The sequence below is a fragment of the Bos taurus genome, chromosome 29 (assembly GCF_002263795.3).
Source record: "Bos taurus isolate L1 Dominette 01449 registration number 42190680 breed Hereford chromosome 29, ARS-UCD2.0, whole genome shotgun sequence".
NCBI lineage: Eukaryota > Metazoa > Chordata > Mammalia > Artiodactyla > Bovidae > Bos > Bos taurus.
Window position 1 is genome coordinate 32442493 of NC_037356.1, and position 16153 is coordinate 32458645.

At 36.3% G+C, this 16153-nt stretch overlaps 1 protein-coding gene across 3 annotated transcripts in view; it reads right to left on the reverse strand.

The window, feature by feature from the left end:
* ARHGAP32 (Rho GTPase activating protein 32) overlaps nucleotides 1-16153 on the reverse strand; it is a 205304-nt gene that overhangs the window by 115070 nt on the left and 74081 nt on the right. For all 3 annotated transcript variants that reach the window (XM_024987025.2, XM_059882797.1, NM_001192087.1), the window contains exon 2: nucleotides 7174-7282. In XM_024987025.2, coding sequence (XP_024842793.1) covers nucleotides 7174-7278 — 105 coding nt within the window. In that variant the 5' untranslated portion in view covers nucleotides 7279-7282. The remainder of the gene's footprint in view (nucleotides 1-7173; nucleotides 7283-16153) is intronic.

Consider the following 16153-nt stretch of genomic DNA (forward strand, 5'->3'; position numbering starts at 1 on the left):
TCATAAATACTCAGTATTTGCAAGTACCACAGAGAAAATTCAAACAGTGTAAGACAGAGAGGAGGACAGGGCTGGGACTCCACTGGAGGTACACGTAAAGGCAGCCTGAAGTGTGACACGTGAAGGGGATCTGAAGGTAGAGCATGGGCAAGCTGTGCAGACCCTGCAGGAAGAGCACTTCCCAGTTGCAGCAAATAGAAACGCAAGGCCCGGAAGTAGTGCCATGCTCGGCATATTTGAGAAAAAGCAAGGAGGACAGTGCGACTGGAGCAAAATGATCAAGGTTCTGCTTTTAAGAAAAATGAAATGAAACCATGTATAACAAATGCAAGGTTCTGAACTTGGGGGGACTGGAATCAAGTCAGCATTATTAACGTAACCTGTAAAGTTAAAAAGAAGCAACTCACTTCAGGGAGAGGAAAGATGGGACTTCATGAAAATCTGTAGTTTGTGGTTCCTACAGAACCTCCTAGTGGGAAATGAATTCTTACCAGGCTAGAGTTATGGACGTGGCAGTCATCTGTACAAAGATGACAGTGAACCTGCAGGAACAGTAAAGTCTGGCAAGAAATTAACACAGACAATGCACAGGCAGTGTGAACGCCAACATTCAGTGGGAGAGAGACAGGACAAGAGTCAACCCTTGAGGAGTGAGTGACGGTGACTGCAGTTTGCAAGTGTGAATTTCTGCATGTGTGTATGTATGTGTGTGTGTGAGAGAGAGAGAAAGGGGTGGGGCGGGGCGGAGAATCCGGGAGAGGGCTGAGAGAGGGAGAAAAGGCCAAGGAAGGGGACAGAATGTGGCTGAGCACAAGCAATGCTGACAACACTGAGCATTAACCTTTTGTCTTCCTTTTTAATTTTTTTGTATTTTGGAAGTTCAGAATTTATGACTGGTTTTAATTTTCCTGACTCTGGTTGTTAGCATGTGTGTGAACATTTTCAACCAAGACCATTGACTTTAATTTATCAGTAATAAGTTCATTTGCTACAACATGACCTGCTTTTAGCCCTGAGCCTTGAACACATTTACTTTAAAGTAGAAAAGGAAACTGAAGTGAGAAATTGTTACTAACAAAAAATTTCAAGAATTAACAGGCTCCATTTTGAGAATTTTGCAATGATCAATACTAAAAATAAAGTGAATGGAAAAACACTGGGAATTTAAGTTAAATGAATTTAACTTAAATGACAATTTAAGTTAAAATATTTAAAACTGGTGAAAGATTCTCTCTTTTCAAGATTTTGATCTAATTTTTTTAAGATCCTAATATTTATTTACTAAATTATTTCACTGTTAAATAACTGCAAATTATTTCAATCAGTAATTTAGAAAAATTCTATAGCTTTTTAAAAGGTTTCTTTAAAAACTTTAAGTTTTAGCTACAAATTTATGAAGAATAATAAATAAATTATAAGCCACAAATCACAAAAGGACAGAGGCCTCTTTTAAGGTTTACTACTTTTTGACTTAAAAATGACTATGTACTACAGATCAATCACTACTAAGGTGATTAAATCAGTAATTAAAAGGCTCCCAATCAACAAAAGTCCAGGACCAGGTGGTTTAACCAGTGAATTCTACCAAAGATTGAAAGAAGAATCAATACCAATTCTTGCCAAACTCTTCCAAAATATAAAAGAGGAGGAAACTCTTCCAAACTTGTTTTAAAAGTCCAGAGTTACACTGATACCAAAGCAAAACAAGGATGCAACAAGGAAAGAAAATTACAGGCCAGTATCTCTGGTGAACACTGATACGAAAAGCCTCAACAAAATATTAGCAAAGCAAATTTAACAATACATCAAAAGGATCACACACCCTTGATCAAATGGGATTTAATCCAGGGATACAAGCCTGGTCCAACATCTGCAGATCAATCAACATGATACATGACATTAACAAAATGAAGAATTAAAAAAAAATCATCTACAAATAATAAATGTTGGAGAGGGTGTGGAGAAAAGGGAACCCTCTTACACTGTTGGTGGGAATGCAAACTAGTACAGCCACTATGGAGAACAGTGTGGAGATTCCTTAAAAAACTGGAAATAGAACTGCCTTATGATCCAGCAATCCCACTGCTGGGCATACACACTGAGGAAACCAGAAGGGAAAGAGACACGTGTACCCCAATGTTCATCACAGCACTGTTAATAATAGCCAGGACATGGAAGCAACCTAGATGCCCATCAGCAGATGAATGGATAAGAAAGCTGTGGTACATATACACAATGGAGTATTACTCAGCCATTAAAAAGAATACATTTGAATCAGTTCTAATGAGGTGGATGAAACTGGAGCCTATTATACAGAGTGATGTAAGCCAGAAGGAAAAACACCAATACAGTATACTAACACATATATATGGAATTTAGAAAGATGATAACAATAACCCTGTGTACGAGACAGCAAGGGTGACGCTGATGTATGGAACAGTCTTATGGACTCTGTGGGAGAGGGAGAGGGTGGGAAGATTTGGGAGAATGGCATTGAAACATGTAAAATATCATGTATGAAACGAGATGCCAGTCCAGGTTCAATGCACGATACTGGATGCTTGGGGCTAGTGCACTGGGACGACCCAGAGGGATGGTATGGGGAGGGAGGAGGGAGGAGGGTTCAGGATGGGGAGCACATGTATACCTGTGATGGATTCATTTTGATATTTGGCAAAACTAATACAGTTATGTAAAGTTTAAAAATAAAATTAAAAAAAAAATTAAAAAAGTCATACGACATCTCAATAGATGGAGAAAAAGCATGTGACAAAATTCAACATCCATTTATGATATTAAAAAAAAAAACTCTCAACAAAGCCAAGTACAGAGCAAATATATCTCAACATAATAAAAGCTATATCTGACACAGCCACAGATAACATGCTCAACAATGAAAAGATAAAAACTTTTCCCCTAGGATCAGGAAAAAGAAAACAATGCTCATCTTGCCCCATCTTTTCAACACAGTTGAAAGTCCTAGCCAGAGCAATTAGGCAAGGGAAAGAAACAAAAGGCACCCAAACTGGAAAGTGATAGTTTTACAATCACTATTTACAGATGACATGATATTATTATATAAAAAAATCCTAAAGACTACACACACACACACACACACACACACACACACACCTGTTAGAATAAAGTTGGCAAAGCTTCATGATGCAAAAATCACTATACAAAAATCAGTTCCACTTCTATAAGCTAACAGTGAACTAACAGAGAAATTAAAACAATTTCATTTACAACTGAGATTCAATAAATTGAATAAAAAGAATACCCAGGAATTTACTTAACAAAGGAGGCAAAAGACATGAACACTGAAAATTGTAAGACATGGGTGAAAAAAAAGTAAAAAAGACACAAGCAAAAGAAAGATGCCCATGGATCGGGAGAATTATGCTAAAATGCTTACTCTATTCAAAGCAATCTTTAGATCTACTGCAATCCTTACCACAGGCATTTTTCACAAAAATAAAAGTTTTAAAATTTGTATGGAACCACAAAAGACATGGAAGAGTCAAAGCAACCTTGAGAAAGAAGGACAAAGCTGGAAGCATCACGCTTCCTGATTTCAAACTATATTACAAAGCTACAATAGTCAAAACAGTATGATACTGACATAAAAAGAGACACAAAGATGAATGGAAAAATATAAAAAGCCCAGAAATCAATCCATTTGTATACTGCCAATAAAATACAACAAAGAAGCCAAGAGTACAGAATGGAAAAAGGACAGTGTCTTCACAAATGGTGTCAGGAAAACTGGACAGTCACATGCAAAAGAACAAAACTGAACCACTATCTTATAACACACACAAAAACTAACTCAAAAGGATTAAAGTCTTGAACATAATATGGAAGCCATTAAATTCCTAAGGAAAGACATAGTAACAGGCTCCTTGACATCAGTCCTGGAGAAGATTTTTTGCATTTGACAACAAAAGCAAAAGCAAGAGAAACAAAAATAAACAAGTGAGACTACATCAGACTAAAAGCTTCTGCACAGTAAAGGAAACCATCAACCAAATGGAAAGGTAACCGATAAAATGGGAGAAAATTTTTACAAATCATCTATCTGTTAAGAGATTAATATTCAAAATATAAAAGAACTCACTTAACAGCAAAAAAAAAGAAATCCAATTAGAAAAATGGGCAGAGGCTCTGAATAGACATTTTTCCAGAGAAGACTTACAAACAGCTAACCTGTACATGGAAGGGCCCTTAACATCACTAACCATCAGGGAAATGCAAATCAAAACCACAACAGGTTATCACTTCCTACCTGTTAGAACAGTTACTATCAAAAAGATAAAGAAACATGCATCAGCCAGGATGTGGAGAAAAGAGAAAACAGTACCTTTGTGCCCTTGTAGTATAAATACAAACTGGTGCTGCCACTTCAGAAAACATTATGGAGGTTCCACAAAAAATGAAAACTGGAACTACCATGTAATTCGGCAATTCCACTTCTGGGTATTTATCTTAAGAGAATGAACAGCCTAATTTGAAAAAGTATCTCCATATCTTTGTTCATTGCAGAATTCTTCACATTAGCCAAAAACTGGAAGCAACCTAAGTATTCACTGGTTGATGAATGGATAAAGAAAACGTGGTATATATAAAACAAAGGAATATTATTCAGCCATAAAAAGAAAGAAATCTTACCATTTACAACAATATAAATGGACTTTGAGGGCATTATGCTAAGTGAAATAAGTGAAAAAGAGAAAGACTAATACCATATGATTTCACTTATATGTGGAGGCTTTAAAAATATATAATTAATTTAACTGAACCAAAGATACAGAGAACAGATTGGTGTCTGTAAAGGTAGGTAAGCAAAATGGATTCAGGTAGTCAAAGAGTTCAAACTTCCAGCTATTTAAATAAGTAAGTCCTGGGATATAAAGCACAGTGTGGTTACTATAGTAAAACACAAAATTCACAGTATCGTGTATTTGAAAGTTGCTAAATGAGTAAATCTTAAAAGTTCTCATCACAAGAAAAAAAATCTGCAGCTATGTATTGGTAATGGATGTTAACTAGACTCATGGTGAACATTTCACAATATACCCATATACAGAAACATTATATTGTATAGTATACCTGAAACTAATTCATAATATAGCAATTATATCTCAATTTAAAAATGATTATTTATACAATTTTTAACAATTCAGAAATCTCTGATTTTCTTTTAGATATGTATTAAAAAACTAATATTCTGGCCATACAACACAAATCAATAAAAGTTCAATACTTACACCCTTTTATTTCTAAAGTTACTAAAACATTAAATACATGAAATTGTTTTGGAGAAACATTTATAAGGGTTTCTCTTAATAATAAACTTTATTCTCAACATAATATTTAATACAGACTATTATTGAAAGAGAAAAAGGTTCCCAACTTTCTTTACTCTTATGTCCTCATTAAAATTAGTATAACTTTCTAGATAGAGTGTAGCAAAATAGCAGTTCAAATCTCATTTATATCCTTTTCATCATTCACTGTACACTTTTTGCAACCATGCAATGTACTATTTATTGAGTATAATCATTTTTAAAGAAAACATAAAACTGTAGCACCTGCCTTCAAGAAGTTTACACATAAAAAAATTAGAGTACCAATGTAAAAATAAAAGATGCTAAAAACATATGATACAAACAGTAATTTCCATAGACAAACCAATGGGAACTCCAGGAAACAGAATTCAATCACTTTCCATGTATATAGCATATGACATTTTAATACAGAGTAAATGAACCACCACATAACAAATATCACCTTTCTTCCCATTCAATAAACTCAATGTAGATTTACTGCAGGCTATCAAAATACAGGAGAAAACTGTGAAAGAGTTTTACATGGACAAAAGAATTTATTGAATAGCCTTTCAATGGCATGCTGGCACCTCCAGGGATTACTTCATTCAATAAGGAGGTGTGTGGGGCCTGTCTGTTTTGACTAGACTATTTCACATCTCTTAGAGCAGAAATTTGCAACGTAACATATCACCTGCAATGACAAATGAACATTTGCATTCAATTTGGATAAGAATCCCTAACTTTTAACTTTAATTAAATAAAATGTTATTCTCCACAAAACAAATTTCATTGTTCTTATTGATGGATATGAATTACAAAAAGTTATAAAAGATTAAATGGATAACACAAACTTCTGTGGAAAAACTACACTGCAAAGGAATTTTCCACCTATTAACAAGCAAAAACTGCTTTTCCAGTATCTCAGTGAATGTAAACTCCATTCTTCAGGTTGATCAGTCAAAAAACTTGAAGTCATCCTTGACATCTCTTTATCTCACTCTCTATGTTCATTCATTAGTTTAAAAAAAAAACAACAGTTGGCTTTATCTGTGAAACTATTGGTACATCCAGAGTCTAGCCATTTTTTTACATCTACCATCCTGGTTCAAGCTACCATCATTGTCCATCTACTATAACAATCTTCCAGCTGGTCTCCTATCTCCTCCTCCTGTGCCTCCTTCTTTAGCCTACTCACAGCGATGAGAGATCTCCTATAAAATTTTAAGCCAGATCATGTCACTTCTTGGCTAAAAATCCTCCAACGGTTTCCCAGCTTACTCAGCATAAAAAACCAAAGTCCTCATATAATGGACTGCAAGAAACCACTTCTCTGATCTCATCTTTTCCCAGTTCAGTTTCGGCCACATCCTACTCGTGTTTCTTCCAACTTGCTTTTTAATTCTATGCCACAGCCTTTAACTTGTTCTTCCACTGCCTAAAATGATCTATTCCCAGGTAAACACACTCCCTCACACCCCTCAGGTGTCTGCTCCAACCTTAATTCCCTAGAGGCCATCTTGCCATCCTGTATAGCGAGCAACCCTTCTTCACACTGCATTCCACCACTCTGCATTACTTCTACAATGGCGTGTACCACCACCTGACATACTGTACATTTAATTATTTGCTACCTCTCCTACCTCGTTAAAATATAAGCTCCACAAAGGCAGGAAATGTGCGTGTTTTATTCACAGCTCTGCCCGAGAGTCTGGAATAGTGCCTTGAATAGATTATTTGCTCAACAGGTATTTCCTGAATAAATGAGTAAAGCGAGAGCAAAAAATTTTGTTTCTGTGAGTAATGCTTCCCCTGTTCCTTTTCTTTATGAAGTAAGATAATTTACCATTGCACTAAGTGTTTCCTCCCAGTCAGGCCGCTCTCGAGGGTGAACGTTTCTGTGTAGTTCTGGAACAAAATCATCCTCTTCAGAATGTACTGAGGACTTCATCTTCCTAGAGACCAAAACATGAAAGACTCTGATAAGAATTCCCATTTCTAACAAAGCCTTCCAATGACTACAATCCAATGTCTAGACCTGGACATTTCCAATCCAAAGGAAAAAGAAGAGAGAACAACACTTTCTTTAAATTGTGGGAACAAGCTTTACCAACTTGCTTTTTCCCTCATTAAAAAACTATTTGATTCTGACACACACTCATTTTATATTTTTTGAGATTCTTGTTCATAACAAAAAAAACTACACTTGATAGTATAAAAGTTCCACAGAGAAGTCTAAGAGACACATTTCTTGAGAAGTGACCTTAGGGACTGCTTACTCACAAGCATATCTTTTCTTGATCTCTGTAGTAAACCCCAAGCAGCAATACAACTCTGCTTTTCTCTTTCTTTCCCCACAGTCTTTGTTTCTGTTTATTTCTGGTTTTAGTCTATTTACGTCTGCTCGTGAAAGGATGTGTTTAAATTCTACTGAAGAGAAGAACATCTCTGAGACATACCTGAAGCAGTCAGTTTGGTGTTCTAAGCTGTAAGACTGAAGCTACAAGGTGGCTACGTGTCTGTAAGTGATAGAAGTTAGTATCTGTCATCACAGGGAGTAATATACTTTCCTACCTTCAGAGCATATTAATAAATTAGATTGTAAAGCCCCTTAAAATATTAAAGCTCTGTTCCGGCTGGTTTATATGGTCTATTAAGTGCTTACATAAATCTAATATTCCCAGAATTCCCAGAAAATAAAGAAACTGAACTTCTAACACTAACAGTGAACTAAACTGAACACTAAACTTCTAACACCAAACCGAACTCCCAACACTGAAAACAGAACAGAGGTTTATTAAAGGCAGAGTTTTGGTGATTTCCAAACGAAAATGCCTGATAAAATTCTTAGTACGTACAATTTTATCATGCAAAAATAAAAAAAAAGTATCACTAGGTATACAGTGAAAGATCTTCCTCCCTTCCCTGTCTCCAGTCTGCCCATTAAATTCCCCACTTTATATGCTCTCTTAGACTTTATATAGATATATATATATTCATCGGAGGAGGCAATGGCACCCTACTCCAGTACTCTTGCCTGGAAAATTCCATGGACGGAGGAGCCTGGTAGGCTGCAGTCCATGGGGTCGCTAAGAGTCGGACACGACTGAGCGACTTCACTTTCACTTTTCACTTTCCTGCACTGGAGAAGGAAATGGCAACCTACTCCAGTGTTCTTGCCTGGAGAATCCCAGGGATGGGGGAGCCTGGTGGCTGCCGTCTATGGGGTCACACAGAGTCGGACACGACTGAAGTGACTTAGCAGCTTAGCAGCAGCATATATATTCATATACCTAATTTTTCATATTAAAGAATATATCCACAAAAAGCAAAGTATAAAAGCAATGTATAAATATGCTACTCTTTGTGTAAAAAATAGGAGAATAACTTTATTCCTTCATCTCCACCCTACTCTTTACACCTGGGTCTCGCGCATTGCAGGGTTCTCACATTGCAGGCAGATTCTTTACCATGTGAGCCAGCAGGGAAGTCCCCAGACTACTGGAATGGGTAGCCATTCCCTTCTCCAGGGAATCTTCCTGACCCAGGGATCAAACCATGGTCTCCCCATTGCAGGGAGAGTATTTACTGTCTGAGTCACCAGGGAAGCCCATGTTGTTCAGTAGCCAAGCTGTGCCCAACTCTTCACAACCCCATGGACTGCAATACTTTTTACATAAAAAGTATCATGTTTTACACTGTTGTGTAGTTTTCTAATATTTTCTGAAGGACTTTCCATATCAGTATATAAAGAGCTTCTTTGCTATTTTTACAACTGTGCAATCAATATTCCACTGTGGAATATTCCATAGTGTAACTCATCTGTTACTAGTGAATTCTTCAATTATTTCCAATCTTTCACTATTACAAACTATACTACAAGTTTATAAGATACCAAGATATGTTCAGCATATATGAAAGGCAAATACTCAACGATGAAAAAAATCCCTTTTATAAAGTAGCCCATTTTTCTGTTGGATTTTTGGTCTTTTTCTTATCTCTTTTTAAATTCTTTAAAGAGGTTAGTTCTTCATTTGTAATACGAATTCCAAGTATTTTTAACAGGCTGTCATTTGTCCTTGCTTATTTTGTTTTCTATAATGCAGATGTTTTATATTTTATGTAGCTGAATTTCACAACCCTTTCTGAGTTTTGCATTTTAAGTCATTTCAAAATGCCATCCCTGATCCAAAACCTATTTTTTTTTAATTTTCCCATGTTTTCTTTTGAATTTTTCGTGGTTTCATTTAATACATTATACCTTCTTCAATCATTTGGAAATTATCCTTGGTATGAGGCAGGTCTCCAATTTTCCTTATTTTTCACAGCTGCATATTCCGTTTTCCCCCAAAGAATTCATTGAATAGTACATAATGTTCCCGTTGGCTTTGGAGAAGCCATCTTTACCGTATCTTCCTATGTATTAGGGTGGATTCCCAGGCTTCCCATTTCACCCCCTTATGCCCTCTACTCATACCAGTACCACAAGGTTTTAATCACTGAGACTCCATACTATAACATCTGGTTGCACTAATCCTCTTCCTAGCCTTGCTTTTTTCTTCTCCCCAAAGTTTCTTGACTCAGTTACTTAGTCAAGGTCAACTTATTTCAAAACCAATTTACCTAGGTTTTTAAAAAAGCATTCTTATTATCACATTAATTTTATAATAAACTAACATCTTTATGATGTTGACTATCTTGTTATGAACAAGGTATATATCTTTTCTTTTGTTCCAAACTTCTATGTTCTTCAGCAATATTTTAAATTTTCTTCACATAGGTCTTGGAGTTCCTTAGTAAGTTTATTTCTGAGCATTTCATCTTTGTTGTTGCTCTTAAAAATGGCACCTTTTCTTCCATTACGTCTTCTAACTGGTTACTGTCGGATATACTGTTAGTAGCCCTGTTTTGCAAATGGGAAAACTGAAATGTATTAACACATCTCAGGCATTCCAGATGTGATGGACCGCTTTCTACTAGAAGATCCCACCTCCCAGCCTGAAGAGGACACTGAAACAAGCAATTCTCACCTCTGGAGACCCGCTGGACTGGCTGACAGACACCAAGATTCGGCCTCACTGTATGCTCCCCTCAGAAGCTTTCCCTCAAAAGCCGTGAAAAAAACTACCAGTGAACTTCCCATTCAAGACTGCACATATGTTGAGAAATAGAGCTTTCCTTCTCCAAGTCTCTGAAAAGGCAGTAAGCCAAATAAAAGGAAAATAAATCCTTAAAAGATTAACATTGGGTGGGATCAGCAGGCCAGAAATCTTCAACTTCTGGAAGGCAAAGAAGCAAATGGGATCACACTGACTGGTAAACCAGTGGAGGATAACAGAGACTCAAGGAGGCTATACTCCCACTTCTCCCCACCACAACAGAGGTACTTGCCCCCAAGGAATTAATAAAAACTGGAAAATTACTCTGTAAATAAATTTAACAATCAATTAGAGGGACTAGGGCTATTAACAAGGGTGTGTTCACCTAAGAAAAGAAAAGCAGAAGCTATAGCATCATGGGACCACTGGAGAAAATCCGAAGGGGGAAGAGACAGAGAAGGGCAATGTTGACCCGAGCAGTAAAAAGCTGCGATTCTTTCAGTCAGAACAAACAGAACATGCATACGTAGCGAACAAAGCTGCAAAGCTAAAGCAGAAAAGACAATAACCTAAATAATTATAAAATATTAAGTCCGTGATACATAAGAACAAGAACACATAAAAATTACTTCACTCAAACTGAATGTGAAAGATTAAAGAAAAAGATGAAATTAATGGCTTAAAGAACAAGCATAAGAAATACTTCAAATCACAAAATCAAAATGTGAAGATAAATCGGTCACCTGATGCCAAGAGCTGACTCATTGGAAAAGACCCTGATGCTGGGAAAGATGGAAGGCAGGAGGAGAAGGGGACAACAGGGGATGAAATGGCTGGATGGCATCACCGACTCAATGGACATGAGTTTGAGCAAACTCAGGGAGATGGTGAAGGACAGGGAAGCCTGGTGTGCTTCAGTCCACGGGGTCACAAACAGACATGACTTAGCAACTGAAAAACAACAATGACAGATACATCATGAAAGAAACACTAAGGAGATCAAATATGCAATAAATAGATTCCATGAGGAGAAAATTATTACTGATAAAAGAGGTAATAATTAAATTAATAATAAAATTCTTAAAATCTTTCCTAATATGAAGACTTAAATCTATAGACTGAAAGTCACTGAGGTCCAATTGAAGATTTGATGACAAAATACACATAACTAAGAATAAAAAGAAAATTTTACAAGCATTCAGAAAGAATAAGTTACCTACAAAGGAAAAGAAAAGATGAATAAAAATAGCAGTGACTACAGACAAGAAATCAGAGTATATCACTCAAAGAACTTATCTGAACAAAAGATTCAAGAAAATATCAACTAAATAACAAATGGACCAGAACAGATACTTTAAGACGGAATATGATTAAAAAGGAGAGGAAACAATGACACATATAACTAAATCTGACTGAATGGCAAAAAATAGTAAAATCATTTCAGTAAAACACTGGGCTTGGGGGTGGGGACAGAATTTGTCGTACCGTCGCTAAGTCATGTCTGACTCTTCACGGCCCTGTGGACTATAGCCCAACAGGCTGCTCTGTCCATGGGATTTCCCAGGCAAGAATACTGGAGTGGGTTGCCATTCCCTTCTTCAGGAGATCTTCCCGACCCAGGGATTGAACCTGCGTTGCCTGCATTGAGGGAGGAAGGATTCTTTACTACTGAGCCACCAGGTAAGCAGGGGCAAAATGGTGATAAACAAAAGCCTCATGGGGGATTAGGAGGCTGAGAAGTACTCTAAAGACCTTATCTTAAAAGGAAGGGAAACAGGGAAGAAAAGAGAGAGCCAAGATGAGGGGAAACAGCACATCTGAGTTAAAGAAACTGATTTGAAAATATGAGAGTGTGGAAAGGAAGCTAATCACTAATGGAAAGTAAAAGTATAATAGGCGACTTCTAAAATTAACTATCTAGAAAGGCTTTGCTTGTTCTGATTGCAGTCTTCCCAGGTTTGTCACTTTACATATATATTTTAAAAGATATTGACTGTATTACATTTATAAACAGAGCTTTAAGTGTTTCAAGGAATTTTAATTACTGTTTGAACATGCAATTAACTGTTTAGGGGGGCTTAATGCTTAAGCTGAATCCAAAACTTAAGGAGAAATAAGATTAAAAAATTTTAACTTTAAATACACAACTTAATAACCAGGAACTCTGATATAGTTTTATAATTTTCTGTGCTCTCAGGTCCTTCTTATACATAAAAACAAACAAACAAACAAAAAAAACCTCATACAGACAGACGTAAGAAAGGCTCACCCTGGATTCCATCCCAAAGAGTTTAATTAGTGAAATACCAAGAAAGTCTTGTACTGGCATGCTTCATGGTTAAGACAGACTCATTTCACACATTAACAAAGACAGCCTAATGGCTAGACTCCAACACTGAACAAAATTTTCTGAGATTAAGCTATGTTCATACCTGACTCTGATTACCATTAAATTTACTATTTATGTGACACTGATGAGATGACTTTGAGTGAATGTTACATTTCATATTCAAAGAATATTTCAGGGAGTAAACTATACTCCAGATCACACACCCAAAGTTACAGAGTAATAGAAATATCTTTTTTGTTTTTTGGCAAAATACTTATTTTTTTTTTTTTTTGGTATTGTACATAACAGATTATTAAGGGTGTGATGACTATGAAAAGTCACAGAGTTTAAAATAGGCCTGGGTGTGATACTGATATATATGTCAATGATAAGCTGTTATTGTTACCTCTCTATCCTGGGATTCCTAAGATGAGAAATTCCTACAGAAGACAAAAGAACAGTAAGCATATTAAAAGCAAAGAATTGTGAGTTTCCAGAGGAATTCAGCCATTAAAATAGCCATCCTAGATCTGAAAGAAGATCTAGATCAGAAAGATCTAGAAGAACTAACCTATTCCAAGCCCTTGTTACCTATTGGGACTGCTGCAAAATCTTTTAATTCAAAATCTTCTTTTACCTCATTTCAAATAAGGCAGAGAATGAATAAAGCAAACAACCAACCAACCAGTCAGATGCATGAACCATTTATTATTAGCTTTATGATGCTATAAACCAACACACACATTTCAAAAAAAATTAAAATATGTACGCCAAATTATCTAGCTTAACTAGAGTCAGAAGCTTCTCTTCTTAAAAACAACTTATAATGGAGATAAAAGTGAAGATCTGACTGAGATCTGTGCATCTGTAGTCTCTGATTTTTAAAGGTATACAAGTTCTAAAAATGTGGTTTAATTATACATACATATCACCTCTGTAAACGTTTCAAACTCTATGTCATTGTTTGTCATACATACTAGGCTATGTACCTACAATAACGTGATACTAGAGAACATTAATCAAGGTCATATGATAAACCTTCTGCCCTCAGATGCCAAAAAACTAGACCCTCTCACGATCGTGAGTCACTAATAATTCCCAGGTGTCCTCCAGGTCGTATCTTTAAAAGGTCACATTACCGTATGCACTGTTTCACTTTTATGTTGGCTGCATAACTGATATATCACCAGTGCTCAAAAATTCCTCAAAGAAGGAATTTCAGAACTGAGAAATAAGCTGTAGCTTCTTAAAGGTTGTTATTTACTAGAAAATAACATTTAGCAGCAGATATAAAAAAAATTTTTTTATAAAACTGAAGTCTTTTACTTTCAACATTAGTTACATTTATCTACACATACTGACAATATGGTTTATGTGGCTGTTTGAGCTACAATTTCCTCATCTGAAAATGGGAAATAACAATACCTACTTGTTAACTGGCTATACCCCAAAACAAAATTTTAAAAGTTTTTTAAAAATACAAGAAAAAAAAAAAAGAATGAACTTAAATCTAATTCTTAAGTTATTTGGAGAAAAAGAATAGCACACAATCTTCTGCCCTTTTTCTGAGTGTGTGCATGCATGGAAATTAATTAGACCGTAATCATAACAAGTTTAGTTAATGCACATGAGCACAGGTTTTAAAAAAACAGGTAAAACTTTTCTATATTTTTTAACTGTTAAACTGATTTTACAAAAACAACTGTCCCAGACAACACTGAGTTGACCACAGCTTCTCTCAAGGTTACAGCTATAACTTCTACTATCCAACCCTCACCTTCGACACCCACACACATTTTTTCTGCAAGGCATCGCAGCTGGAACATCAGGGTGAACACTATGCAAGCACTCTGCTGCGCATTTCCTCATGTCTGACTGCTGAACAGGTGAGAAACACTACAGGAAACGTGGCCTTGCCTTGATCTCTGTCACCCTTATAAATAACATAAGATCAAATCTCAAAGACATACTTGTTTTGGGAGAGTCATGATGACAGATATGAAATAATATTGTCAACAGGACAAATGTCCTACGGTGTCATGGTTTCCTAAAACAATGCTCATGGTTTCCTAGAACCACCTAGCTCAGTTTCTTGGGGATGTAAATGTGGTCCCATGGTCCTAAGGAGAAGAAAAACTCAGGCCTACACAGATGAACTGTCAAAAGAAAACCCCAGACAGCCTCCTGTTGCCTTGCAAGTAAATGGAGGATCTTGGAACCAAGTCCATCATAACAAGGACCAGGCTGTCTCCTCCTCTGACAAACAGGATGAAATAACTTCCATGATTTTAACACTAGGCCAAACAGTTCTCACACAAATAAATACCTTATTCCCACTGACTGTTCATGACACACGGAGCATATTTAAAACTATGGAATATGTGATATGAAACATCAGCACACCTTGGGAGAGAAGTAGCTTAGGCCAGTAAGTGAGGCTAAAATAAAAACTATAGAGAGAATGAGAAAGTTGACGCAAAAAAGACTTTCACATGCTAATAAAATGGTCATTTTCATACTTGCATACTTTGAACACTGTGAATTATTCTTTAAAATTTAAAACATACTTCCTATTCATTTTAACCCACCCTAAATTTGTTAATCAGTGGTTATCAAGAGTTCCTAACATTCAATGTGATATATGTGAAGTGTTAGTCGTCTCTCAGTCATGTCCGACTTTGGCAACCTCATAGACTATAGCCCACCAGGCTCCTCAGTCCATGGAATTCTCCAGCCTATAATACTGAAGTGGGTAGCCATTCCCTTCTCCAGAGGATCTACCCAAGGTCAAAACCCAGATCTCCTGCATTAAAGGCAAATTCTTTACAGAATGAGCCACCAGGGAAGCCCCAATATTCAATCTCATCTGTCATTTAACCTAGACTTTAAAAGTAAAATCTGTGAATAAAGAAATCCTTTGAGAAAGGAAAAACTCTTTTTCAAACACTAAAGACAAGATCTGATGAAAATAATGATCCGGTCTCCTACCCAACTACCCATAGATAAAATTGTAAAAGGTGTTTTAATCGCCCATGTGGGTGGCAGTGATAATATGTAGTATAAACTTCTTCAAGGTTTTTTTTTATTATCTCCAAAAGAATTTATCTGTTACACCTGTTGAAAAGAAAAGCCAGAATAAGGCCTCCTAAAATCTGTAACAGCACAACAAAATTAATGCACAAATGATACTGTGTGTACAAGGGGGGTGAGACCTCTTTCTTCACTAACGCACTGAACTTGGAGAGCTGCTTAATCAAGTGGCCTTCCCAAACACTTCATTTATGAAGATACAATTAGAGATCAAACCAAGAGAGATTTGCTGGGGCAGGTGGGAGGAGGAGAACTATAAGGCGAGTGAAATATAAGGTCAGAGGCTTTGATCCATGAAATAATTAATC